Below are 26,265 nucleotides of genomic sequence, written 5' to 3' on the forward strand. Positions count from 1 at the left end.
TAATTTTTTTAATTTTTCTAATAAACAGAAATTAACACAAGATAAGGCAACGCAACTATAAAAACATAAAAAATATAATATGAGATAAAAGTGTTATTTCCCATTCTGACGCTTAAAATAAACTACTCAAAATACTGAAATAAGGCACATTAACAGAGTAAAAAACGTAAACGTATGTGCGTCTCCATTTTGGCTCAAGCGTTCCTTCAAAGATATTCAGCACTTGAGAGATAGCCTGCACATAGCCCAGCTAGTCTTTAACTTGAAGGTAGTAGTGGTCTGCAGCATTTAAAGCTACCAACCGCATTAACGTAGATGTAGGTGTGACACCCGTGAAGTCATCCAAAATTGCAAAATTTAATATATACAGCTTCTTAAAACTGGGAACCAATAATTCCGCTACTCAGTCTTATACGATAGTTTCTAGTATTATTAATTTATTTTTGAATGTAAAACTTTGTAGCCTTAAATGTAAAGTTGTCGTAGTGATGTATGCTATTAAAGAACCTCCTGTAGACTACAACTAATCGCTAGTGATCGATCTATTAGCGTTCAGCACTTAGAAATCTTTGCGGTGGATCCTGGGCGGATCCAAAATGGCGGCGGTTTCATGGGCCCTAGCAGTAAAACCGAGCAGCGAGTGAATGAAGTCAGCTGATCTCAGCCTGCTGTCACGCATCGCAGCAACCACCATTTCTCTCTTGAGGCAACACGGCAAAGCACCAGGCGGTAAATATTGCATTTTGTTTGACGGCGTCGCGTATTTTCGATATAATGAATTAGTGCTAGCTTTGGTGTGGGAAGGCCGTGGAATTGTTTCGCTTTCTCGTCGCGTTAAGACCATGAAGCAAGCGACTTGTCAACCAGGCCGAGAGACCAGTGTTGCTATCTGTTTTATATTACTGATCAACCTTTGGGGTTAGCTCATATTTCTGCCGCTGTGTTGTATGGGGGGATGCAGTGGATATTGCTGGTAGACGCCTTTTCAATTAATCGGCTGGATTTTAGGCTCACGTTGTTGAGACAGTGACGCGGTACTGAGGAAAGCGTCTGAAAGATCCTGTCCTGAGATCAGTTTCAAAGCCAAGGCTCGGAGCAGTGCTCATCAACAAATGTGAGCTACCTGGTTATTCCCGTGTCATTAAATCACTCTTAATATAACCTAATGCAGCGAAGCTTTGCAGCCCGGTAGCTCCATTAGATGTTTGCAGTTACCATCACTGTGTCAGGGTCTTTTGCTTGGCCACGTCACTTACATGCTACATTTCTGAGGGTATTTCTGCACAGACACTATTATCCTACACGTAGATCAATAAGTGACCTGGGTTAGTTTGCTCAAATAATGATTGTAAGCATTCGGATAATGGTTTACAACTGAAGTTTCCTTTTCTCATGTTGCTTTAGAGGATTGGTTTGTCTCTTGCTCTTTATCATAGAGATCAGCAGAACTAGTTATAGATCGGCTGCAGTATGCACCTGGAAAATTTTTATGTGGAGGATTTTACAGTTGTCCAGTATTTCCAACCTTTATTTGTACTTTCCAGTTTTTCACCATGCAAGATTTTCCACTTCCTTCCTTAAATAGCCTCATATACTCAGACCACTCAGTCATGTGCCAGCATCATATGATCAAGTGTCATGTCTGTTCATAACTCATTAATCTGGAAGTAAGGAACTAACTGCTTTGTTGTAACATTTTCATGGTTTATATGTTAATTCTAGTTCAGTTTGTAGCAGTGGTAATGAAACACATAGCAAAGCTCATGATTAGAACAAAAGCTCTTATCTATTGACTGCTTCGTTCTCCTTCTCTTTCAAATTTTCAGCCACACTAAATATTCCAGGTTTTTCCAGTGTTTCGGATATAATCCTCCCTCTTGTTATTTATTCAAATTTAAAATTCATATTTTATGTTTTTAATTAAATTCAAACAAAAGGAAAAGAAGGAAAGCATCAAGGATAGGATTCCTGACATTCCTGCATCGACCTGAGGGTGGCGCTGCCCCATCTCTGCACAGATGGTCTAAGCTGCCTAGCGTAAACAGGAAGATCTGTGTATCAGGGGAAGGACAAGAAAAGGGCACAGATGCCACGCATGTGATACGGTTGTCAGACAGAAAATAAAAAAAAGGATATAGAAATTCACCAAAATGCTTTTAATGACTTTGTCTAGCGTGTGTCATACACAGTATGATGTGGATAGAGCAGGTCTGGAATGTGAGCACGACATCTGCAGTCAGCTCTGTGCGGGGATGGGTTTATGTCACGACTCAGTGTTTGGCCCGTGTGAAATAAATATGTCATAAAACTAAAAACAAATAGAGAGGGACAACAGGAAATACAGATTCCCATCATGGGGGCAGGATGCAGTTCCTTAGGCTGCATTAAAATGGTGCAGCGTGTGTTTTAATACCTGTGAAGGGAAGCCGGGTAAACATGCTGCTGTGTGGGATTCCCTCTCATGTCGCTCGGACACGTCGTCATAATGATCGGCTGTCGTGTTGAACCTGAGGGGTGCGTGTGTGCAGACTCTGTAGCACTGAGATACGTGGATGCGTGAGCAGTGATGTTGCCGGATTTTCCTGGTGGTTTCCTTGGTTACAGGAGGCGGTGCCTGGTTTAGGGTACTAGCACATTAAGCAAACATATTTGTGCTGATGAGAGGATTTAAAAAATATATATAATTATGAAAAAATACATGTCTAATACATTTCAATGCACTATTCTGCTAACAAAATGGAAATGTCATTTGAATGTCATGCTGTAAGCAGCTGTTAAATATGTATCTTACCTTTCATAGAAGTATAATACATCCTAATATTTACCCTCATTACCCTCTCTCACATTCTCCTTCTCTGTGCTCTGCTTACAGTTAGTCTAATAATCCAGCGAAGATGGACATGTCCAAGCTGCCCAAGATCAGGGATGAGGAGAGAGAGAGCCAGTTTGGATACGTCCACGGAGTCTCCGGACCAGGTTGGCCTTTTGTGCACAGACACGGGAATGAGGCATACAGAGACTCATCCACTCCCCGCCGCCTTTGTTCACGGCGTTTTGTCTGATCGTTTACCTTGTTTGTGTTCCCAGTCGTGACTGCCACGGCCATGGCTGGAGCGGCCATGTACGAGCTCGTCCGTGTGGGCCACAGCGAGCTGGTGGGAGAGATTATCAGGTTGGAGGGAGACATGGCAACAATTCAGGTCTACGAGGAGACGTGTATCCTGACTCCTACCGGGTTTTGTTTGTTTGCTATGAACCCAACTTTTGTTTAGAGTAAAGGACTGGAGAAATGTTTAAATAATTGAAATGATGTCAGACTGAGTTCATAGTAGATTTTGTGATCTACTGTGCAAACTGGTGGATTTTCCTGAGCCCCAGTCCAGCCGGTGTGTCCGTTGGAGATCCTGTGCTGCGGACAGGGAAGCCCCTCTCTGTTGAGTTGGGCCCAGGAATCATGGGCTCCATCTTTGACGGTATCCAACGACCCCTGAAGGACATCAATGACCTCACAAAAAGTATCTACATTCCCAGAGGTGTGAACATCGGTGCACTCAACCGAGACCTCAAGTGGGAGTTTTCTCCCAGCAAGAGTCTGCGGGTACGAGCCAGTGCACACGTCAGTCATGGGTTTGAATCTTCGAGTCGGTCCGATTTACCGTCTGCATGGCTCTCCCCTCTCTCCGGTAGGTTGGCAGCCACATGACAGGAGGAGACATCTACGGCATGGTGTACGAGAACTCCCTCATTAGGCACAAGATCATGCTGCCTCCCAAAAACCGGGGCACCGTCACCTACGTGGCTCCACCTGGAAACTACGACGTTACTGTGAGTCAGGCAGAACCCTCAGTTGCTGGCGACCTTCAGAAGTGATGGTTGTGTTGATGGTTGTGTTGATGGTGTGTGTTGGTGTGTGTGTGTGTGTGTGTGTGTGTGTGTGTGTGTGTGTGTGTGTGTGTGTGTGTGTGTGTGTGTGTGTGTGTGTGTGTGTGTGTGTGTGTGTGTGTGTGTGTGTGTGTGTGTGTGTCCGTCCATCAGGATGTGGTCATGGAGCTGGAGTTCGAGGGGGTGAAGGAGAAGTTCACCATGGTGCAGGTGTGGCCTGTCAGACAAGTGCGACCCGTCACAGAGAAGCTGCCCGCCAACCACCCGCTGCTGACTGGACAGAGGGTGCTGGATGCCCTTTTCCCGTGAGTCACACCTCCTCCTTTTTAACCTTTCTGTTTTTTTTTATCTTCTGATGATGTCTGACATATTCCCCCCTGTACCTCTTGTAAAGGTGTGTGCAGGGAGGAACCACCGCCATCCCAGGAGCCTTTGGTTGTGGCAAGACTGTCATCTCCCAGTCCTTGTCCAAGTACTCCAACAGTGATGTCATCGTCTATGTAGGATGTGGGGAGCGCGGTAACGAGATGTCAGAAGTACTGAGAGACTTCCCAGAGGTGCGTATTTACGGTGCTGGTAACCTTGAACTTACACTTGTGATCAGAGCAACTGACTGTGAGGTCTGACCCACAGCTGACTATGGAAGTGGATGGGAAGATAGAGAGCATCATGAAGAGAACGGCCCTGGTGGCCAACACCTCCAACATGCCCGTAGCTGCCAGAGAAGCCTCCATCTATACAGGTAAACATCTCCAACAGCCGTAGTGAAGGGCTTTATGTGGCAGATGAGTCACTCAGGCTTATTTTGTCTTTTTTTTCGTAGGAATCACTCTGTCTGAGTACTTCAGAGACATGGGATACAACGTGAGCATGATGGCCGACTCCACGTCCCGTTGGGCCGAGGCTCTCAGGGAGATTTCAGGCCGTCTGGCTGAGATGCCTGCTGGTAAACCTCTAGTTTTCTAGGGATTAAAAACATTACTAGTGGTTCCTGACGGGGATCCTGCCGTTGGGGAAATGAGGAAACGAGAAACAGATTTTCAGTGTTTCTCTGTTCTGTTCTGCTTTCTATAAGGAAACTAAAAGTTATGGTCATCTGCTCATTCTGACCAAGACCGATAGTCTCTGTCCTTCCTTCAGTGTCTAAAATGAGGCTTTGTACTCTTGGTCAAACTAAAGCTGCTGGTTTAGGTCTAATCACTAACTTGATCTGCAGACAGCGGTTATCCCGCCTACCTGGGCGCCCGCCTCGCCTCCTTCTACGAGCGTGCCGGCAGGGTGAAGTGCCTGGGCAACCCTGAGAGGGAGGGCAGCGTCAGCATCGTGGGAGCGTGAGTACAGCGTTGCGTCACTAGAGGGAGACTTGGCTCTGTCTTTCATTTGTTCAGTAAAACGTTTTTTAAATCTTTTCTTTCCCAGTGTATCGCCTCCTGGTGGTGACTTCTCTGACCCCGTTACTTCAGCCACGCTTGGTATCGTGCAGGTACGCAGTCACACACCGTGTCCGCTGTCACCGGCATCCACATGGTTTAAGGCGCCTGTCGTTTCCTCCCTCAGGTGTTCTGGGGTCTAGATAAGAAGCTCGCTCAGAGGAAGCACTTCCCTTCTGTGAACTGGCTCATCAGCTACAGCAAATACACTCGCGCTTTAGATGAATATTACGACAAGCACTTCCCTGAGTTTGTGCCCCTGCGCACCAAGGCGAAGGAGATCCTTCAGGAGGAGGAGGACCTGGCTGAGATTGTGCAGCTTGTTGGAAAGGTAACTCTGAAGGGGTCTGATCTCTGATCTGACTTCTATAGGTTTGTTTCACGTCTGTAACCCTAACAGGCATCGCTGGCCGAGACGGATAAAATCACCCTGGAAGTAGCCAAACTGATCAAAGACGACTTCCTGCAGCAGAACGGTTACACTCCCTACGACAGGTAACGTCACGGTTCACATAAAATACATCAGACTGAATCACAGAAGCCTGAAACGTACACATTGATAGAATAATTATTACTTTTGTGCGTCTCCCAGGTTCTGTCCCTTCTATAAGACCGTGGGGATTCTCTCCAACATGATTTCCTTCTACGACATGGCGAGGCACGCCGTCGAGACCACGGCTCAGAGTGACAACAAGATCACCTGGGCCATGATCAGGGAGCACATGGGAGACATCCTCTACAGGATCAGCTCAATGAAGTTCAAGGTGTGTGGTTCTCGCTTTTGTTCAGAGCCTGATTATTTATGTTAGGGGAAGGGGGGGGGCATAAAAGTTTCCGTGCATGACTCGTGGCCTCCATCACCCCACAGGACCCGGTGAAGGACGGCGAGGCTAAGATCAAGGGCGAGTACGCTCAGCTGCTGGAGGACATGCAGAACGGCTTCCGTACGCTGGAGGAGTAGGCCTCCCATCTCTCACAGCAGAATCACATTCCACCCTGTCATATCCCCAAAGCCTGCGTGTTCCCCTGTGCTACTGTTGTGGGTGATGTGTTTACACAATTTCATGTGGAGGGAAAAGAGAAAGATGTACTGTATTCATTAGTATTTGTTGCCTCATATCGGCTGACTCTGGATCCTCTGCATGGTCATTGAAAGAGTGTTTGCAAGCGTGTGTGTGTGTGTGTGTGTGTGTGTGTGTGTGTGTGTGTGTGTGTGTGTGTGTGTGTGTGTGTGTGTGTGTGTGTGTGTGTGTGTGTGTGTGTGTGTGTGTGTGTGTGTGTGTGTGTGTGTGTGTGTGTGTGTGTATGAAAGAGAGATCTCTTCACCTCGTTTCTTTCAGATTTCCGTGTGTAACCGTGTTGCTTCTCCCTGGAAATTGCTGTTTGGTTGATGTATTGTAATTCATAGACCATCTGTACAGAAGAGTATTGAATATAAATTTAATAAGGTCAGTCTATTTATTGCCAGCATAACAACGCAACGCAAAAGTTTTTGTTCTCTCTCTTTGTTTTTATGCTTGTTTCATGCTGTGCCGTGTTGTGAACTTTGCTGTGTGAATGTTTAGGGATCAACGCTCTGCTGTCCAATACTTTAGTCATGTTTCGCCCAAAGAATAAAATCACGGGGAAAGAAACAAACAGTGTCTGTCTGTTTGTTTTGCGCCGTAGTTTAATGATGCTGTCAAACTGGTCTCTCTACATATCAGCAATTCTCTGTACGTAAGTCTCCTGCACCCTGTTCTCAAAATAAAAACATCTTTTTAAAGGGCCAGAGCTTTCATTACTGCTTCCAGTAGTAGTTAGTTAGAGATTATGGAGAAGTTATAAATTAATTTCTAATTGTTATTTAAAAATGGTTCCTCCAAACATAACACATGACACCGCCGCTCGCTCAGCTGATTGCTTAATACCACAACTGCATGGCTGTAATTAGAGTCCGCTTAAATGAGAGGACGTCACCAGTACGACGCCTCCCCGCAGGTATGTTGACCCGGCTGAATGAGACGCACCTGCACGTCGGACCGGGAGCACGCTGCTCTCATTAGCACTAGGAGTTTCGTCGTTGGTTTCGAGTTTTCTTGATCTTTCATTTTGCACCCAACTCGGTCGCAGAGACAGTCGAAACCCTGGGTCCTCTACGCGTCAGGTGAGTGATTGGCGACGTGCATGTGGAGACACGACAAGAGCTGCTGGCGCCGTGCGTAAAGGTGTCGTGCCACATGGCTGACGCCTTTACATGCGTGGATCTCGTAGGTTTTCATCGCCTTGGTTTTGGTGAGACTCGCCATCTTTGACGACTGATCGCCGATTAGTTGATATCAGCCCACAGAATCTGACCCCTAGTAGAAACGGAGCAGTGGAGCATACTGTGTGCAGATAACAGTTGGCAGCTTACTAGCAACGTATATATTACGCGAGGTGAACGGATGAAATGCAAGTTAACATTTTTATGCGTAATCCGCTGTTTATTGAGCCCTTTTGCGTTTTACGAGGCACCACGGATGTCTGAAAACACGCACACTAGGAGTTTCAGTCCACTGGCATGACAACACTCCCTCGGTGTCGCCGTCCCAGTCAAACCAGTTATGTTGCAGGGATAAAGACGCCCCATGTGTGGCTGCGAGAGTTCCCAGTTTAATGGGACTTGCTACATCACGCTCGCCTCGTTTTTTTTTTTTAAAGTTGGTTTTAAAGCCGCAAAGTTGACGTTGTGCCGCATTTCACTCCGAGCAGCACCACCGAACAGATGGACCAAATATCCAACCGGTCCGGAGTAGCCAGCGATGACGTCACAGACGAGACCGCATCTCTGGTGGACCTCCGGTGGAGCTCCGATGAGGAGGTAAAATAACTGTACTCTGGTTGACATAAAGCTACTGATGCTTCGGGAAATCGGACGTCACTGCCCTCTGGTGGTTCGGTTCACTTATTTACATGGAGCCAAGTCACAACAGTCATCTCTAGGCACTTTATACAGTCGTTCATTTTCCATTCTAGTTCTACTACACCTAATTGTAGTAATATTCCTAAAATGGAAGTAGGCAGTTTGTAAGATCTTTTTAATATATGATGTAAAGGTAAAACACAGAGGTTCCACACAGGTTCCTCTGGAGCATTGGGTCATACACAGTAATGTCTCTAATTCTAATAATCCTCAGTTTAATATGAATTTATTGGGGGAAGTTGCAGGACAATCAGGATGTGATGCCTCTGACTAGTTGGTCTGTTTCATACGGTTCAGCTTCATTACACCACGTGTGTGTGTGAGTAACGTTGATCTCTGCCCCGTCAGAGCTCGGACCCTCAGGGCCAGTGCATGGCTGCGCCTCAGGCCCCCGTCACCACCTACAAGCAGAGGTTTGAGGAATTCAAGAAGCTGTTCAAAGAGCTGCCGGAGTTCGAGCGGCTCATAGTGGGTGAGTTGCAGTCACTTCCTGGAAGCCCCTAATTGTTGTTGTGCTTATTATAAGGCCTGCAGTATTCTAATAGCTGCATTGTACCCCCCCCCCCCCACACACACACACACACAGACTACCCATGTGCCCTCCAGCGAGACATCCTCCTTCAGGGACGCCTCTATCTCTCAGACAACTGGCTCTGTTTCTACAGCAATGTGTTCCGAGGGACAAAGGTAATGAGACGGCGAAGAGGGACGGTGAACGCAGACAATAATCTGGAGACACTCTTTATGGTGCAACAGTGAGATTGTACAAATAAAAAGAGATAAAATGATGTGTGGGAGGACCTGTTTGACAGGATCTCATCCATAATATTGCTTGATTTAGGGTGTGTGTGTGTGTGTGTGTGTGCTCGAACCTCTGTGACCTTTAACCTCCTCCCATAGATTTCTCTGATGCTTAAAGACATTGTGAATGTGACGAGGGAGAAAACGGCTCGGCTCATTCCCAACGCCGTCCAGATCTACACCAACGCGGAGAAGGCACGTTGCGCTCGTGAGCAAGCGAACGACCAGAGGTCACGCTCTAAAGTCTCCTGATTTTTAATTTTTTACCTCCGCAGTTCTTCTTCACTTCCTTCTCGGCAAGAGAGAAAAGCTACCAGGCGGTTTTCCGCATGTGGCAAAGCGCGCTGGTGGAGAAGGTGAAGTCCTGCTCTGATCACGTGATACCAACACAGTCACTCTAACGCTAACAATAGAGACTTTGCTGCCGTCAAACGATTCCCCAGCTGTGACTAAATTCCAGCAGGTCTGTGACTTTTACCCTGTAGTGCAGCACTTATCTAATCGGCCCGAGGTTATCTGCTGCTCGTGCCGCTGCGTGGACCGCAGGGTAAAGATCTGTACACGGCTGCACAGGTTGGACGTAGGTCCAAGAGACGCACCCGCATCCAAACACAACCGTTTAAGAGGCAAGAAATCGGTGAACGGGAGAAACAAAATATTACATCAAACACTTGTTTCCTATAGATGATTAACTGTTAGAAGGGAAGGATGTTCTGCTAAACCTCACGTCGCCCGTCGACGCCCTGCTCGCGTCCGCGGGGACGCGCGTCTGCTGGGGACTGGAGCGCAAACACCTGCGTTTAAAAACACGAGCGTCGGGAGTTCAGCGACCTCCTCCCCAGGTGTGGTCACGAGGGCTGGGCTTCGTTCTCCGCAGCTCGCCTCGGAGCCGACGCTCGTGCGACAACCGCATCAACACAAACGGCTCTCCCCGATCCCTTTTTTTTAAGTCTTACGTGTTTGCGAACCGAACCGAACTTCGGACACGGATCGAGGTTTTTATCCGTGTTTTTAAACTCGGGGTCGGTCTCGGCTGCGCGTCCCGATCGCTCGCGAGCAGAACTTCCTGAATGCGAGTGCGCGGCGCGTCCAGGTTCCAGATCGGCGTCCGACGGGCCGTCCACGCGCACGGCTGAGGGGGAAATGTCCGCTGACGAGTGAGTAAACGCGTAGCCGGTTTCTGACGGTTAAATGAAGCGCGTCAATGTTGTAGGAAACGTTTTATTCATTTACATAAACAGGCCTGTAGCACACGTCACCTCTAAGTGACAGATCTTTAGTTGAAATATTTATTCAGTATCAGTTATTCACATATTTTTCTTTTTTCATTGACTGTGCTTGTCTTGACTGCAAAGGGTTAACTGAGCGTGAGTATCCAGGCAGTTCAGAGACAATAAAGTTTAATTGTTGTGTAAGCAGAGCAGGCTGTAAATAATACTGTGTCGCTGCGTTGCCAGGTACCTGCAGCCCAAATTATCTTCCCATTATTAGACTCCCCACACGCACATTCACAGGCTGGGCTCTAATTTGTCCCATCTCCGTTTCAACCCTCCAGCCTCTGACCAGCTCGGACTTCTGGCAGATGCTAAAGCAGCACTATGGGCAAGACCTGGGCCTGAGCCATGACGAGATGGAGAGCTTGCAGTCAACAGCAGAATCGAGCCTGACCGACGGGTCGGGGAAGGTGGAGCGGACCCCCTCGGGCCGCACGTCCGTGGCGGAGCACGCACCCCTCGAGGCCTCCACGCCCCAAGGGGAGGACCTGCCCTCCCCCTTCACCCCCCCGTCCTCCGCCACCACGGTACTGACGCGGCTTTCTCAGAACGCGGGTCTTCTGTGCATGTCGTCACCTTTGTCCTCCTGCAGGATGACTCCCGCAACACCCCGTCTCAGAGGCGCAGTCCCGTCCCGTCGATGGACCGCCTGGCGCAGGAGCGTCTGTCCAAGCGCTCGGCGCTCTCCCTCGACCTCAACGCCAACGAGAACGGCGTGTCTGAGCTGAGCGGGTCCGAAAGCCTGGAGGAAGGTGGGAGCGCTGCTGGGGAAGGCCGGACCCCGTGCGCTCCGTGGTCCTGTGCTCTAACGTTGTGCTCGTTCTCTCTTCCAGTGGAGGAGCGGGTGGGTTTGTCCCAGGTGCAGGGCCGCCTCTATTTGAACAAGGTTTTCCACATCAGCGCCAACAAGATGTTCGAGCTGCTCTTCACCGACTCCGGCTTCACCCGCAGGTTCATGAGCGTCAGGAAAATAACCAGTAAGACCAGTTCTCGCCTCACGTCTCGAGCCCACTTTACCCGCCGTTTCCAAACCTGTTGCATTGCCTGCGTGTCCAGACGCCAGCTTCACGTCGTGGCAGAAGGACGGCTCTGGAAACATGAGACGGAGTCTGAACTACACGATAACAATCAGCAACCCTTTGATCGGCAAGTTCTCCACGGCGACGGAGAACCAGGTGCGTTGACCTGAATAGCAAACCATGCACGAATAAATGTTACCGCTGCTTATTTGCCTTTCATTTTTCCCCCAGACGCTTTACAAAGAATCCAGGGATGGTCAGTATTACCTAGTGGATTCAGAGGTCTACACTCACGACGTCCCCTATCACGACTACTTCTACACGCAGAACAGATACTACATCATACGTAACTCGAAGCGGAAGTGTCGGCTCAGGTGAGGTGTCCTATCGCACGTCTATTGTCCTAGGTCTTCTGAGACCGTTGTTTACAACATGGGATGTGCTGCCAGGGTTTACACGGACGTGAAGTACAAGAAGCAGCCATGGGGCCTGGTCAAGTCCTTCATCACCAAGAACTCCTGGAGCGGCATCGAGGATTATTTCAGGGAGCTGGGTGAGTTGCACTCGTGCCTGTTAAATGCCGAGTCATCGAAGCTCCGCCAGGAGACTCCGTTATGTTAAAACGGCCGGCACCGCCTGATTCAGTTGGTGTTCGGACTCCGTGCAGAAGCAGAACTGCTGGAGGAGGAAGCGGAGATGACTCAGGGAGGCGGCGGCGACGCCGGGAAGATGGGCGGCCTCCGGCGGAGGAGGCGGACGTACAGCCGCACTCTGCAGGAGCACATGAAGCCCAACAAGCCGTACGGGCAAGACCCCGAGCAGCACCGAGATGGCAGCATGGGTACGGCACCTCTGATGATCCTAGTAGGAATAGGTCCATGGAACCACACATTTAAGGACTTTCTATCTGAGATCTAACATCTCAAAGACAATATTTGCGTTGAAAAGTAGATGGACACGTAGAATACAATAGTTTCACACATCAGTCAAGATGTGCTGATCTGATATGTTTTCTATTCTAAGGCCCCATAGAGATGAAAGACTCCAGATGGAACACAACCACTATAGTAGCTGGGATGAGTGTGATGTGAGTTGTGCCTCACTTTTTTTTTTTTTTTTAAGTAAAGTATCTTTGTTCTGCTCTGGCCTGGCTGTTTGAAAGTGAATGTCTCTCTTCAGATTGCTCATCCTGACTGTGCTGAACCTGGGCCTGTTCTTCAAGCTGTGGGCCATGGAGGATGTCGCCCACCGCATGTACCTGAGCACCAAGCACCGGCTCAGGGAGCGGAACGAGGCCAGGTCAGAAGTTGTCTGTTGTTGTGCAACGTGCGCATCGTGAGTCTTCGTCAGTAGTTGCGACTTGGAAAGCAGAAGTCCCGTTGTGGGTGGAGAAGAGGAAGATGATAGTTCTCCTCTGCCTCACTTGTCTGGGGCTTTTAGGCAGCCTGCGTTGTTGCAGTAAATGGGATTATGCAAGTTGCACCTCTAGACCTCATGTTCATCTCTTCTCTAATTTCATTTAAAAAATATATAAATGAATGGTCCTTGTCTAATTGTTTTGACAGGTTGGCCCCAGAATATGGCCCCAGGCCGGACCCTGGGTTCAGGACGAGAGAAGAGATGTACCTACTGAAAAATGTACTGCAGGACTCCATCAACCTTTTAGAACAGGTATGTCAGCTGGTTTTGAATCATTACCAAAAACCTACCTGTAAAATGAATGTCTTGTATACGTTGATTGATCCTCCCTGCAGAGAAAGATACAGTGCATGTTCAATACGACACAAGCTGTTCTCTCTCCTCCTCTTCACAGCTCCGCAGCTCTCTGGTGGCTCTGCAGCAGAACTTTGCTCTGACCAATCAAACTGCAACGGCGCAGTGATGCTGAGCGCCCGCTGGCGGAACCGGAGGAACCTAAAGGTTCTAGTGCTGAGGAGCTCCCTCCCGTATCCAGTGATGTTTCCACGCAGACGTTCCCACATCCCTGACGTGCTCTGTGTTGTCAAGGGTTACACATCCCAAAGCATCAGGCGCCGGGATGTTTTCAAGACATCAGACTGACTGCTGGGAGGGCAAAGTTACATCAGTCGGCCACTCTGGGGGCAGTGGGTGCAGATTTCTGAAGGATTCTCTTTTACTGTAGCATTAGATTTCAGCAAACCCTCCTGCCTAGATGAGCCTGAACCCACAAATGTTATACCTACCTTGAATTTAGTTTTATCTTTGGGAATTCATATTTAAAACAATTTTATCTATTCTATTGTTTGCACAGATGCCTGGTAAATAAGGCTGTTTTAGTTTGTTTTATTTTTTTTCTGTCAATAAACAAAAGTAACTTAATTTCAGATGTTTCTCTTCTGTAACTAGAAAATTTCTATTTATAAAGGACTGGCTGCAACTTGAAATGTACATTAAAATCTTTTTTATATGCTTTATCCACCGCAACTAGTGTGTAAATACGCTAGACGTTTCTCAAAGCGCATTTAGGTTAATTCATTAGCTTCCAGCTTTTCCAAATGAAGGTTCATCTTCACGTGGTGATGTGTTTCTATATATTTATATAATTCCACACTGAACTGAAAATGCACAATTTAGTTGGACTTTAACTGTTTTATTTTGTTGGATGCTCAGTGGGCTGAGCTCGTTGCCTCATTACACTCTGAACACTAGACACATTATACATTTTTTGTAGGCATGTGCACAAAATTACTTGGACTTTGTTTTAGAACACGCTGCTTCCATCTTTGGATTATAAAATTTAAAGGCACACCTTGTTTCCTTATTTACTGTGTATACAAAATAACCTCTACCTTTTACACAGTCATTCTGTCTTTAAGATACAAAGTAATTTGGTTTGAGTCAAACTGCTTTATTTTAATTTTGATTTTACTTCGACTGCATTTTATTTAAATGATCTTCTAGAGTAGGATGTTCTGTCTGTGTTAATTAAAATTCTACATACTCGCTCGTACAGTCTTCCTCAATCTAATACTCGCCATTACTACTCTGCCATTATTCCTATTTAAAAATCAGTCAAATAAACGTAGTGGAGTAAAAACTGCCATATTACGCTCCAAACTTTATTGAAGTATATAATAAGTATATTTGTACTTATGACGTTACTTCGTTACTATTCGTCCTAAGTTCTGGGCGGGGAAAGTCCACCTCGTTGACGTCAAAAGTGAAACCGCTTCCGGTCTCTGTACCGGAGACCAAACCTCGGCGTCAATCCCGCGTACGCGAACCCCTGTTTAGTCCCGATCGACTGTTCTGGTCCCGGTCGACTGTTCTGGCATGTAGCTCCCGACGACACCGGATACGAGAGCCGGGACCCGGAGGGAGAGTTCGGCCGAGGAGCCGCCGGAGAAGCGGCTTCGGTGCGTGTTCGGTCGCTGGGAAGCGTCGGCATGTAGCGGCTCCGAGTCCAGGTCGGTTCGGCTGCGTGCTCGTGTTCTGTGCGGTTCGGTTCTGGAAACATGCTGGACGCAGCTGAGACAAGTGTGACCGCGATTACCTGGATGTTATGCAAGTATATATAGGTAGATATATAGAAAACAACGTTATCTACTATACTAATAATATTATCATAAACATATACAGTAACGCGACCTGTAGAAAGGTGAGAACATGACATGGTTCTGTTAAAGTGGGGCTGTTTACGGTGATCTGCTTGTTCAGGAAGTCTTCAACTGTCGTTTCATGCGTAACGTTTGGGGTCCCTGAAAACTACTGTTTATTTCCTGATGGTAATAAGTTCCAGACGTGGGCTTTCTGTTGAATTTACTTCTTTATTATTTATTTATATATTGTTTCAGAAAGGCAGGGGGGGGACACAGCACTCCGGGGTCTCAGTTACAGTACAATAACCCCCCCCCCCCCCCCCCCCCCCCCACACACACACACACGCTCGGTTCAAAGGAAGTGTCTGATATGATATTACACACCACAAAACTTTTTTTAATTTACAGTTCAGGCATCAGTTCCGGCAAAAACCTTGTTCATCGAAGTCCAAGTGACTTTTCTACATCTAGAGGTCAAAGTTTGACAAATCCTCCTGCCTTCCATATAAATAAGAAAGCTGATCATTTGACGGAGCGTCCAGTCACGTTCAGCCATCGCTCACATTCTTTCATTCATTCATTCTCTTCTATATGGCTGTACATAATAAAGGACGTGATTCATAACATAAAATCTCTGTTACATCATAAAACCGCTGAGCACTATTTTTTTGATGGAGCAGGTGTTTGTGTGACTACAGCCATTCATCAGTGCACACAACATGGTTTGTCTTGTCTCTAGGCTCTTGCAGACTCCATCCTTTAGATGCTTGTGACCTCCTCTGACCCCGATGTTAGTTTGATCACATGCTGACTAATGACAACACACCAGGGCCGCGCTTTGATTCGTTGCTCATTCGGATCGCCCCCAGAGACAGGTTTAACGGAGTAGGAGGATTAATCTGCCTTAGTGGCTCCCTGGCCCATCATCAGTCTTGTTTTTTGTTACGGAGACGACGTTGCAGTTGTTCTAAACGCTGCCTCACCTCAGCCCAAATCCATCTGTGCTGCCCAAACACGCCGGCGGGCTGCGGCGGTGCTGCGCGTCATTAAAGAATGACAGATGTGTGACAGATGTGGGGGTTAGAGGTGGACTGGGCTGAGTCAAATAAGCAGGGTCTGTGGTGGAAATCTGCCCGGAGCCCCTCCCGCATCTGAAAACGCAGGCGACGCACAAAGCTCATTTCAGCGAAGTGCTTTTTCGCGCCGTTTCCAATTATCGAGGTTCGCGTCCCGTCTCCCAAATGCCGCGAAATCCGAGTTCCCGGCGTTCATTTTGTCACAGGTGAAGGTCATGAAGGCGCGCGCCCGGAAGGTGCGGGGGGCGGAGGGGGAGGAGGCGCTGTGCTGCTGCGAGTACGTGAACCGGCGCGGGCAGCGCAGCCACGTGGCCGCCTGCTGCTGCGACTGCGAGGACCTGGACGACGCCTGCGACCGGTGAGACGCCGCCCGTAAAAGTCCTCATTAATACGTATTTATTACAGGAGTCCGTTAGAACGCTCCTGTCATTTGCTCCCTCAGCTTTCTGAAGCGGGAGCCCCAGAAGCCCGAGTCCTTTTCTCAGGTAGCTGCCGTCCTGTCGGACCGGTTCCGTGTGCCGTGGCCGTGGGGCGGAGCGCGTCGGGTGGACCTGTCCATCGTCCCCCCCCTCGTCCTGCTTCCCGTCCTGCTGCGGGTCGCCGCCCTCCACTTCCTGATGGGCGCCGTGGTCCTGACGGTGCTGCCGGGCCTGGTGCTGTGGTACTACTACGTCACCCACCGGCAGAAGGGGCGCACGCTGTTCTTCCTCAGCCTGGCGCTCTTCTCCCTGGGGTACATGTACTACTTGTTCGTGGCGGAGGTGTTTCCCCGGGGGGACGTGAGCCCGGTCCAGCTGGCGGCGGTAACGGCTGGCGTCATCCTCACGCTGGCTGCTCTTTTCCGCACCAAGAGGGAACCGGGCCTTGTCCGGCCGAAACGGGACGCCGTCCACAGCACAGTGACCTATTACAGGCCTCTGGCAGACTCTGAGCCCCTCCTCAACGGGGGGCAGCAGGAGGTGATGACCGTGACCAGCCGGGCCGGAGCTACGGAGCAGATGGGGGTGGAGCTACAGGAAACCAGCCGCAGGAACTGGTGCCCAGTGTGCAGGCTGGCGCGGCCCCCGAGGGCCGGACACTGTCGGATCTGTGGCGTCTGCGTGCTGCGTCTGGACCACCACTGTGTCTGGTGGGTGCCGTTTCAACTCCTCCCGTCACCGGCGTCCTCCTCGACCCGCTGCTGAAGTTGTCTAGGCTTTTCTTCAGCTTAAAAACATTTACCTTTCATACCTTTCATTCATTTCAGCGAGTGTTTGTCTGTGCACATATGTACGTTGAATCACACATTATAAGTGCAGCTATAAGTAAACATCCCTCAGCTGCCACCCACTCCTGCGTGTGTGTTTGTGTGTGTGTGTGTGCTTCTGCATGTGTGTAACCGAGTCTCAGTATTGTGTTCTGAGTGTGTGTTTGTTTGTTTGTTTGCGTGCATGTGTTTGTTTGTGTGTGTGTGTGTGTGTGTGTGCGTGCGTGCGTACGCTCCTCCGTGTGTGTGTGTTTATCGGTTTGTTTGTGCTCCTGCATGTGTGTAACCCGAGTCTCAGTACCGTGTTGTGTGTGTGTGTGTGTGTGTGTGTGTGTGTGTGTGTGCTCCTGCGCATGTGTGTGTGTTTATCGATTTGTTTGCGCTCCTGCATGTGTGTAACCCGAGTCTCAGTACCATGTTCTGTCTGCCTGTGTGTTCTGGTCGTGCGTCCCCCCGTTTCTGGGGGCAGGATCAACGGCTGCGTGGGACAGGCCAATCACCGCAGCTTCCTGCTCACGCTCGTCCTCTTCCTCCTGACGTCTCTGTACGGGATCGGCCTGGTGCTGCAGAGCGTGTGTCCGGGGCAGTACCTGCTGACCGCGCTGCTCTACTGCCCGGGGGTCTACAACCAGTACAGGTAGGTGGAACCTGTTCATGCGTCGCGCAGTGCCTCGGCACGCCTCTATGTCAACGCGTCCCTGTCTGCTCCAGCACCGCCCTCTGCTTCACCTGCGCCTGGTACTGCAGCATCGTGACCGGCGGCCTGCTCCACCTGCTGCTGGTGCAGGTCATCAACATCAGCTGCAACGTCACGGAGCGCGAGGCGCGCGCCGCCCTGCGGGACAAGAGCGCCCGCCGCGCCCTGTGGGGGCTCGTCGTGGACACCGGCGTCTACTCCAGAGGTTTCCGTAGCAACTGGGCTGAGTTCTTGACCATGGGGGACAAAGGGATGCTTCCCCATCAGGCCCCCACAGACCTGGTGTAAGCCACCGGTCACCAAGCGGCAGCTTCTGCTCCCGTCCACTGGGTGGCACCGTGGCTCCTTTCAACATTTCAACCTCACTGGTTTTCACTGTGGGTGTAAACTTGACTGTTACCACAAGGTTATGGAAGCAATTGCCCCGATTTTATCACCTACCAATAATGTCTACAAAACCAATAAGACTCTCCACCATTAATGTCACTGATGTCTGGCATCTCCTCTATGCAGCCCTATCCCGCCCTCGGTTATCTACGTCTGCCGCCGCCGCGCTCCACCTTTCATCCGTCTTTCTGCCAAGTGCATATTAGCGTTCCCATCACTCCTTCTGACGCCAACGTTCCCCTCGGTTCCCCTCGGCGTTCTAGTGCCTTGCTGGAGCGTGGCAGAATGTACTGTGGGATAAAGGAACTGTGGATCTGCGTAGGAATATATGATGATGCCTCTACTTGTGGTCAGTCCGGCTCAAAACAGCTGCACACTTCACCTCGTTCACCTCCCACGAACGCGCATCGATGCTCACAACGGAGGGAATCTTGGCACTCTGAATTGTTTCATGCATATTTATCAGTGATGAATGAATCTCTATGCGAGTCTAATTAAAGTTCTACAGTGCGACATGATGAATGATTGCCGAGTTCTGAATATATCACGTTATGTTTTTAGGTACAATCTTGAATCAGACTCTGCACTTTTTGTAACAAACATTGCATTGGTCTATTTGTATCCACTTCTGTTTATTTATTTTCATTAAACAAATGTAAAGCATGAGCACACCCCTACTTGTATCATCGTATACTGCTGGAGCTGAGAGCGCCTCCTCTGCAGCTTTATCTCCTCGTAGGGATTTCACAGTGGATTGGAGCAGAAATCGGGCAGGACCTCGGCAACTTTCCGTCCCAGCTTTTCCCGCCGCCGCTCCCTCTCTCTTTCCTTGCGCTGCAGACACGGCAGCTGCGTCCAGGTGAGGAAGCATCGCCGCAGCGCCCGTCTGAAGTGCAGGCAGATGGAGAGACAGACGGGGACGAGAGCGTGAGCAATAAGAAACTGAATAATAGGGACGAGGGGTGACAACACCTGATGAGTTTTCACATGTTGTTAATGGGGGCTTATTAACAATGGCAGCTGGTGGACATTCAACCACAGGCTGTGGTCGGTTTGCTGATTTGTAGGTCATACAATATGATAATGGTAATCATAATAGCAGTGCTCTTAATAAAAATAACTAATTTAATTAGAAAATGAATACATCTGGTTCTAACTTCTACTGTTCTAACAGTAAAGAGCTATGACACCTGTTGTCGTGCTCCTGAGCCAGCTCCAGACGGTCCATCTCCACCAGTTTCTCCTCGGTCACGTGGTCCAGTATCGCCGCCAGGAACCTCTTCAGCGTGCGGGAACGGTAGAAACGCTCCGCCCGCTCCTCCTGAATCATGCGCCAGTCTTTTAGCTGGAACCCAACATAGAGATAACTGATCCTTTAGCAGTGGAAAAGCTGCAATTCAATGTAGAATGGTCCAAACTTTTCCTCTTTCCTAAAAACTGAGCCCATGAAAACACAGTCGACGGCAGCTAAAAGTCGAGATTAGAAAAAAGTGTTTCCAAGGGTCACGGGTGGCTGAGGTTCTGATTCGGAGTAATTGTGCTGGTGCGTGCGCATGTGTGTGCCTTCAGGTGTGCACTCACTCTTTTCCAGCAGCTTAAGCTCCTCCGAAGCAGAAAGTGCTGGTGTAGCTGGTCGGCAGAAGCCTCCCGCTCGGCCGCAGACTCTCTGGCTGATTGCTGCCAGCCCAGCGTGCAGCGCCTCAGGAGGATGAGACTGTGATGGGTGTGGGCCAGCTGGCGGGTGATTTAGAAGCAAAGCACAGATGCAGGCCGATGAATGCATGGGAGCGTATGGAGCGGGTGAAGACTATGGGGCTGGTGCAACGTAAACACTCGCCTCTGGGTAGTTTGGGCATTTTTCCCCATCTCACGCGTTGCGAGTGTGGGTGCTTGGCCTTCAAATGTCTGTTCCCTTCAGCCGAGTGACTATTTTCACCTGTCAGGGTGCGTTGCTTGTAATAATAACTTCTATACAGCACTTGCAAACAATGTATATGTTCATGTTTTTCATACATGAATAGACGGATGAAATAAAGGTCAGGTGAAATCATTATAGAAAAGAAAAGTCGACCATAAACAGAAATCAAATATTTTAAATAGTGTTCCTATTGATTTCAAAAGTGTTTTCGCTGTGTTGATTTATTTGCTGCGTTGTTCTACCTCTTCGGGTTCGGTGATTGCACTGTGCCAGTCAACACAAAGAGCAAAGTAATCCTTTGTGTTGCTACAAGTTAAGACCCCCTGATTAGTCCTGTCAATTTCCTTCAAAGCAGAGCGAAAAGGAAATGTCAGGCTAGAAAGCATTTTTTCCCACCACTGGTCTGTGCGCTACAAAACATTTAAGCCATTGAGCTGTTGAGGGTTGTGTAATGCATTGTAGATGTACGTCTGGGGGGGGGGTTATCAGCTACCCTTGGACATCACATTGACGCGTTCTTCTTTAACACGGCTTTGGTTTCCTCTCCGTGCGCGGCTGGAGCTTTACCTCTGCGTTGGCCCGTGTGAGCTGAAGGAGGCGTTTCCATGGCGCCAGGCCTCGCCTCAGCACCAGGGATCTGTCGTAATGTTGACGGGAGCGTTTCAGGAGCTCCTGGTGCCTTCTCCGCTGCCGCTGCTTCTCCTCCTCCCTCTGCACAAAGCAAACGAGGCGTCTTCAGGTGGATCCTCCGCTGCGTGTACCGACGCCGCCTGCTGTCTGTGCCTCACCTCTCTCTCCAGCCTCTTCTCCTCCCGCTTCTTTTCTACTGCTCTGCGTTTCTCCTCCTCCTCCTCCCTCCTCCTCTGCTCCTCGGCAGCTTTCATTTCAGCCTAGAAAGTCGTCCGCTTTGGTTAAATTTACCTTTTAACACAATCATAGCTTCCTATTATTTCACAGAGCAGTTCATTGGAGCAGGACGCAGCTTCCCAGCCTCTCACCAGCTTTTCCTCTTCTTTTTTCCTCTTGAGCTCCTCAACTTCCTTTCTTCTTTCTGAGCGTTGATGAGCACGAGCCTCCATAGCTTCAAACAAAAGGGAAAAGGGCACGCTGAACATATGTACATGTTTAGAGTATGCATGTGTCGCACAAATAAATAGAAGTCATAGTAAAAAAAGAACAGTACAGCTTGGTGACCACACACCCTTAGACTTTCATTGCAGGAGTAATATCTCCATAGGAGGTCGGCCAATTTACCTGAACAAACAACCACAGCCCTGTTTCATCGCACGCGGAGGCAGATATATTGCATCTCTGCTGTGTATGTTTGTGTGTGTATGTGTCTGTCCTCTGCTATTACGCTCCCAGAGACAGAAGGAATGTGCGGACTGACCCGTGATGATTGGATGGGGGCACGTCTGGCGTGTGACAGCTTTCCTCCGAGGCGTACACAGACTGTCAGGTTCTCCAGGAACTCCCTCCGCCCTGCAACAGCAGCGATCACAGCCACAAGCGGAGGGAACAAAGGCCCGTCATAAATCTGTCTGCACAGTCACAGCTTCCCCATCCTTGCCCACAACCTCAGCTAAAGGCAAACTCACCCTCAGCTTAGACTGTGTGTGTGATCGTGTACATGAATTTCAATGTGCAGCTGATCTGTTCCTCTGTGCACTTACTTAGGTTTCATAAATGGGGCTTTTTCAGGATCATGAAAACCTAATTTAATTCACCTCGCTGGAGCTCATAAAAACAAAGATTTGATGAATTGTATTCTGCCATAACTCATCACTGAAGAGTGAGCTACCCCACGTAATGAGAAAGAGCTGAGGCAATATTACTGTATAATGGTATTCTTCTACTAGAAATGAATGAAGTTTTAACATTTCCATGACAACAGCTTCTATATGGACCCTGGGGAAAAGTTGTTTCCAAGGTCAAACGCGCACTCTGGGACTTGGGACGAAGGCGTGACAGCGACCGCAGCTGCAGCAGGAGCCGGTTTAACGCCTGCACGGTGAAGCGCGGTGAGCCTACCTCTGCTCTGTGGGATTAACGTTCTGGGTCCTCGAGCCGCCTCTCGCCGCCGGACGGGTAAGCTGCGTCGCCTTCTCCATCTCCAGCTCCAATCCCATCATGCTCTGCTCCTGCCTCAGCCTTGTGATTTGCTCCTGCTGCTCCCTCAGCAGCCTCCTCTGCTGTGTGATAATCTGCTGCTGAGCGGCATGTCTGCTTTCCAACCTGGTGCCGGGTGACGTGGCGGCGTTGGGACCTCCACCTCCACCTCCACCTCGCCGCCGCGCCTCGCGGAGCTCGGCGGCGTCCGGGGCTACGTGTCCCCTGGTCACCTGCCACGGCTCAGTGGGCTCCACGCGATGCGGTGCAGAGGTGACGGGGGCTAAGATGACCGGCGTGGGGTGACCTTCCTAAAGAGAACAAACCAGCAAAGAAAAGCTCATGAAACGCCGTCCATGAGGAGCTTAAGGGCTTCATCGACTGAGTTCTTGATATAAAAGCAACTAAAGTCTAAGCGTGACTCTAACTGTTATACGTTGACCCACTCTGCAGCTCCAGCTTCTTCTCCAGCTCTTTCTCCATCTCTCAGGCTTCCACACTGACTCCTCTCATTCATTCTTAACGCGTTTTCACCTCTCTATCTCTATATTTCTTTAACTCTCTCACTCTTCACCAAATCCCCCTGGCTGATAAAGTATATTGTACTTGGAGGTTTGTAGGAAAATATTTTATTTAGTTCAGCCCCAAACTTGTTTTTCTCGTTAGTAATTAAGCCTGCAGCATCGCCTCTCGGGGTACGACCTGGTGTTTTAGTAATGGATTTCGTTCTGTCTTAATATTTCAGTCGGTTGCAAAAAGACCTGTCAGGACTTAAATGAATCCCTGTGCATTGTTGCTGTTGATATGAGGATTTGTGCACCTCTCACCTCCCCTGCGGCGCCCGCCGGAGCGGGAGCCCCGGGCGGAGCCGTCGCCGGCTGAGGATCTGGGGTCGGTGCAGCCTGGAGTTTGCCCGTCAAAGCGGCGCTGAGTAGGTCGGCCATCCTGCGCCGGGTTTCCTGCTGCCGGGCTAAAAGCTCTCGTTGTTCCCTTTCCGTGCGGCACCACAGCTGCCACTCATTCAGACATCGCCGTAGCAGCCGCTTCCGGTCACTCTCCACAGCCACCTGGCATTGTCTGACGGAGACGGCAAATGTTAGTGTGTAATTGACTTCTAATTAGCGTCCAAATATTGAAGTGGCCCCTCAGCATTTATTCCCTTTGGCTCTTGCCTGTTCTCAGCTCGTAGCGCCTCCGCCACGCTGGCCACCTCCCGCTGCTTTTGCGCGGCCCACGCCACGGCCCGCCACGCGCGCCACGCTCTCAGCTGCCTCCTCCAGTCACACAGGGCCATCGCCTTCCCTATGCGCATCCTCCTGTCCAGCAACACTGAGTACCATGCAGAGAAATGCCTCTGCACACACTAAGATGTGCAGCAATTACGCGTTTGCAGGACCTTCCTCCACACGCAAGCACAAGCACAGAGTTTAGAAACCAACCTTCAGGTTGTTGATTTGAACCTTGGCTTGAATTTTTTGTCCTTTATATCCATCTGTGTCGCGCTGCTGAGGTTTTCCAAGAAGTGCTGGAGCTGATTGGAGGCTTCTCACTGCCCCTTGCGCCTCCTCTCTCTCCCTTTCCCTGGGAAATAAACATACAGGTCTCCAATGACAGCACAAATGCAAGCTGTGTTAGAAATTAAATGATATAACATTATGTTAGGTCAGTTTGTACTGTTTTGCTATTACATATTTATTGTAAGTCAACTTCAGACACCAATCTGCTTTACTATTTATTCTTACTTCACCTTTCCTGTCTCTTCTCCCAGTGGTTTCCTAAAAAAACTTACCTTATGATAATAATCCTATTTGCATTAATCCATCTTTATGTCTATTCGGGGACAACCTTTGACTGCTCTACACATATTATGTTCATGATGGGACAGATTTTATGGCCAGTGCAAACAGCTGGTTACACAACAACAGTCTCACCTTGTCGATGAAGAGATCCCACTTGCACATTAGATGTTTGGGCCTAGGGTCACATGCAGTGATGCTAACATACAGTATATAGTTGCCGTGGAGACCATACCTCTGTTTAGCCAGCTGCTCCAGGCCTCTCTGCTCCGCCATCTGACGCCGCAGTCTCACCACCTCCTGCTGCAAAAGCTCTTCCTGCCTACGTTCCTCCCGCGTCCTCCTCATCTCCTCCTCCCGCTCCCTCCTCTTCGCCTCCTCTCTGACTTCCAGCTGAGACGCCCTCTCTCTCTGTTGCCGCTGCCTCTCAGCCTCCCGCCGCGCTCTGTTTTCTCGCACCTTCAAAGGGAGTCGGCGGCAATTACTGTAATTGAGAATGCGAGGTGGGAGGCCTCTGGTTCCAGGCCGCTCGCCCTGTGCTACTCACTTTTCCAACCCACATCATTCAGATCTCATTATGCCGCTTGAAATAAGCTTGAGATTCACTTAGTAACGTACCTGCTGGTGTCGCGCTTCCATGGTGACCATTGGATTTCTGAGCTTCCTCCTTGTTTGTCCGACATCGAGAGCCAGTTCCTCCATCATGCCACAGTCCAACACTTCTTGCTCCATCAGGTCTTGTAGGAAGCTGTTAACAGCGCTGTGATCTTCTTCCTCAGTCAGGCACTTGTAGAGATCTAATATGACAAATGAGGAGTTTCTGAAGAACTTCACCAGCTAAAAATTACTGATAATTATGTTGTAACACAAAGTAACTTTTTAGATTGATTTCTTTGTCTCCAGGCATAGACAGAAAAAACTTTCTTAGTATTTTGTAGGGCCATTCAAGGCATATTGAAAATAAATAAAATAAATACATTAGACCAGCAGCTAACAACACAGTTTTCTTACCATCAAAGTTGTCATAAGTTAGAGTGGTGGGCTGAGGGTCTGCTAAAGCAGCAGGGCTTCTCCTCTCCGTGGAGCATATCAGGTCATCTTCCTCATCCATCTCCAGCTCCAGCCGCAGTTTACTGCCCAGCCAATCGCTCAGAAGACTCTGAGCTGCAAGAAGCAATCCAAATGCCAGCGTTCAGCCTGCTTCTGCACAGCTTCTCTGTTTAATGCTTTAGGAAACGCTTCTCTGGAGAGCTGGCCTACCTTCGCTGTAAGCATCATCGTGATCCCTTAACTGGTCAGAGCTCTGCAATGCTACAGCCAGGCTGCCGACTCCTGAGGGGGGTTTCTTGTGAGAGAAGACTTCAGACACAGCAAACTCTGAAGCCTTCTCCACTCGCTGAGGACAAAAACGCAGCTCATCTTTTTATTTTATTTATAACTGTAAATGATATATCTCTCACTCTCATTATATACAGTGTATTTTATGTATAAGTGTCAGAAAATGTGGCCCATTGGTCATTATTCTGCATTGTGACTGCTTAGATTAATAATACAAAAAGATAAATGATGATTCATAAACATGCAATGCACTCAAGTTTACCTTCCTCCACTGATCGATGTCGCCATTCTTCATGTCCATGCAATATTGAAAAAAAAATCATATGTAAGGTGATATTGTTTACAAAAAACACAGGAGGAAACATGGAAATGCTTGCCTTACTTACCTTGTCTGCAGATGCACTCTTTGCTCGCGTCCTCCAGCTAAAACGGTGGGGATTGTGACTTGGGAACGTCATCATCCATTTCTTGATAACCACTTTCACTCAATTTAAACTTTATATCTAGAATAAACTGTTCAAAACACGATACAGGTCAGATGAAACTCTACACACAACAGCCATGAAGTTGGACCAAATACGATTTTGGGAAATGTAGTTACACGGAACATTTCTATTGGCTCAATGTCCCAGCAAATACGTCTTTCAGGACTACACCTCCCACTACGCTTGTTTCTATTTAGGCGTCTTTCCGGTAACCATAGCAACTTCGCCAGCCCACAAAGAAAAATAGTGTTGTCAAAACGCAATAAAGATATAAAATAAAATACAATTCCGTTTGAAAGTGTA

At 48.9% G+C, this 26,265-nt stretch overlaps 4 protein-coding genes across 5 annotated transcripts; 3 read left to right on the top strand and 1 right to left on the bottom strand.

The window, feature by feature from the left end:
• Positions 1-569: 569 nt before the first annotated feature.
• atp6v1ab (ATPase H+ transporting V1 subunit Ab) lies at positions 570-7,081 on the top strand. The gene is made up of 15 exons (XM_029147172.3): positions 570-729; positions 2,873-2,976; positions 3,088-3,216; positions 3,384-3,598; positions 3,688-3,825; positions 4,036-4,187; positions 4,277-4,439; positions 4,516-4,624; positions 4,706-4,828; positions 5,099-5,213; positions 5,302-5,365; positions 5,440-5,643; positions 5,713-5,807; positions 5,905-6,076; positions 6,181-7,081. Exons 2-15 carry the CDS (start codon positions 2,895-2,897, stop codon positions 6,271-6,273), a joined length of 1,854 nt encoding a protein of 617 aa, XP_029003005.1. The 5' UTR covers positions 570-729; positions 2,873-2,894; the 3' UTR covers positions 6,274-7,081.
• A 217-nt stretch (positions 7,082-7,298) lies between these two features.
• On the top strand, positions 7,299-14,117 carry gramd1c (GRAM domain containing 1c). The gene is made up of 17 exons (XM_029147171.3): positions 7,299-7,458; positions 8,046-8,154; positions 8,605-8,728; positions 8,843-8,943; positions 9,157-9,252; positions 9,333-9,413; positions 10,613-10,858; positions 10,924-11,083; positions 11,165-11,308; positions 11,388-11,506; positions 11,582-11,724; positions 11,800-11,903; positions 12,018-12,191; positions 12,374-12,437; positions 12,530-12,649; positions 12,916-13,021; positions 13,164-14,117. The coding sequence occupies exons 2-17, from the start codon at positions 8,059-8,061 to the stop codon at positions 13,230-13,232; spliced, it is 1,947 nt and encodes a 648-aa protein (XP_029003004.1). The 5' UTR covers positions 7,299-7,458; positions 8,046-8,058; the 3' UTR covers positions 13,233-14,117.
• A 411-nt stretch (positions 14,118-14,528) lies between these two features.
• Positions 14,529-18,982, top strand: zdhhc23b (zinc finger DHHC-type palmitoyltransferase 23b). Its single transcript, XM_029148228.3, has 5 exons — positions 14,529-14,778; positions 16,193-16,344; positions 16,429-17,115; positions 17,702-17,869; positions 17,944-18,982. Exons 2-5 carry the CDS (start codon positions 16,202-16,204, stop codon positions 18,215-18,217), a joined length of 1,272 nt encoding a protein of 423 aa, XP_029004061.1. The 5' UTR covers positions 14,529-14,778; positions 16,193-16,201; the 3' UTR covers positions 18,218-18,982.
• ccdc191 (coiled-coil domain containing 191) lies at positions 18,928-26,163 on the bottom strand. Of its 2 annotated transcripts, XM_029148224.3 has the most exons (17): positions 25,864-26,159; positions 25,740-25,766; positions 25,400-25,535; positions 25,151-25,303; positions 24,758-24,936; positions 24,375-24,598; positions 23,783-23,924; positions 23,516-23,706; positions 23,171-23,420; positions 22,266-22,654; positions 21,625-21,716; positions 21,233-21,315; positions 21,023-21,124; positions 20,802-20,945; positions 19,898-20,050; positions 19,507-19,661; positions 18,928-19,202 (listed from the first exon to the last, which is right to left on the bottom strand). In XM_029148224.3, exons 1-17 carry the CDS (start codon positions 25,936-25,938, stop codon positions 19,061-19,063), a joined length of 2,637 nt encoding a protein of 878 aa, XP_029004057.1. In that variant the 5' UTR covers positions 25,939-26,159; the 3' UTR covers positions 18,928-19,060. The 2 variants fall into 2 exon arrangements, with proteins under 2 accessions (XP_029004057.1, XP_029004058.1); XM_029148225.3 differs by lacking the exons at positions 18,928-19,202; positions 19,507-19,661 and having other exon boundaries at positions 19,911-20,252; positions 25,864-26,163.
• Between the last annotated feature and the right edge of the window lie 102 nt (positions 26,164-26,265).

The sequence above is a fragment of the Betta splendens genome, chromosome 4, assembly GCF_900634795.4.
Source record: "Betta splendens chromosome 4, fBetSpl5.4, whole genome shotgun sequence".
Taxonomy (NCBI): domain Eukaryota; kingdom Metazoa; phylum Chordata; class Actinopteri; order Anabantiformes; family Osphronemidae; genus Betta; species Betta splendens.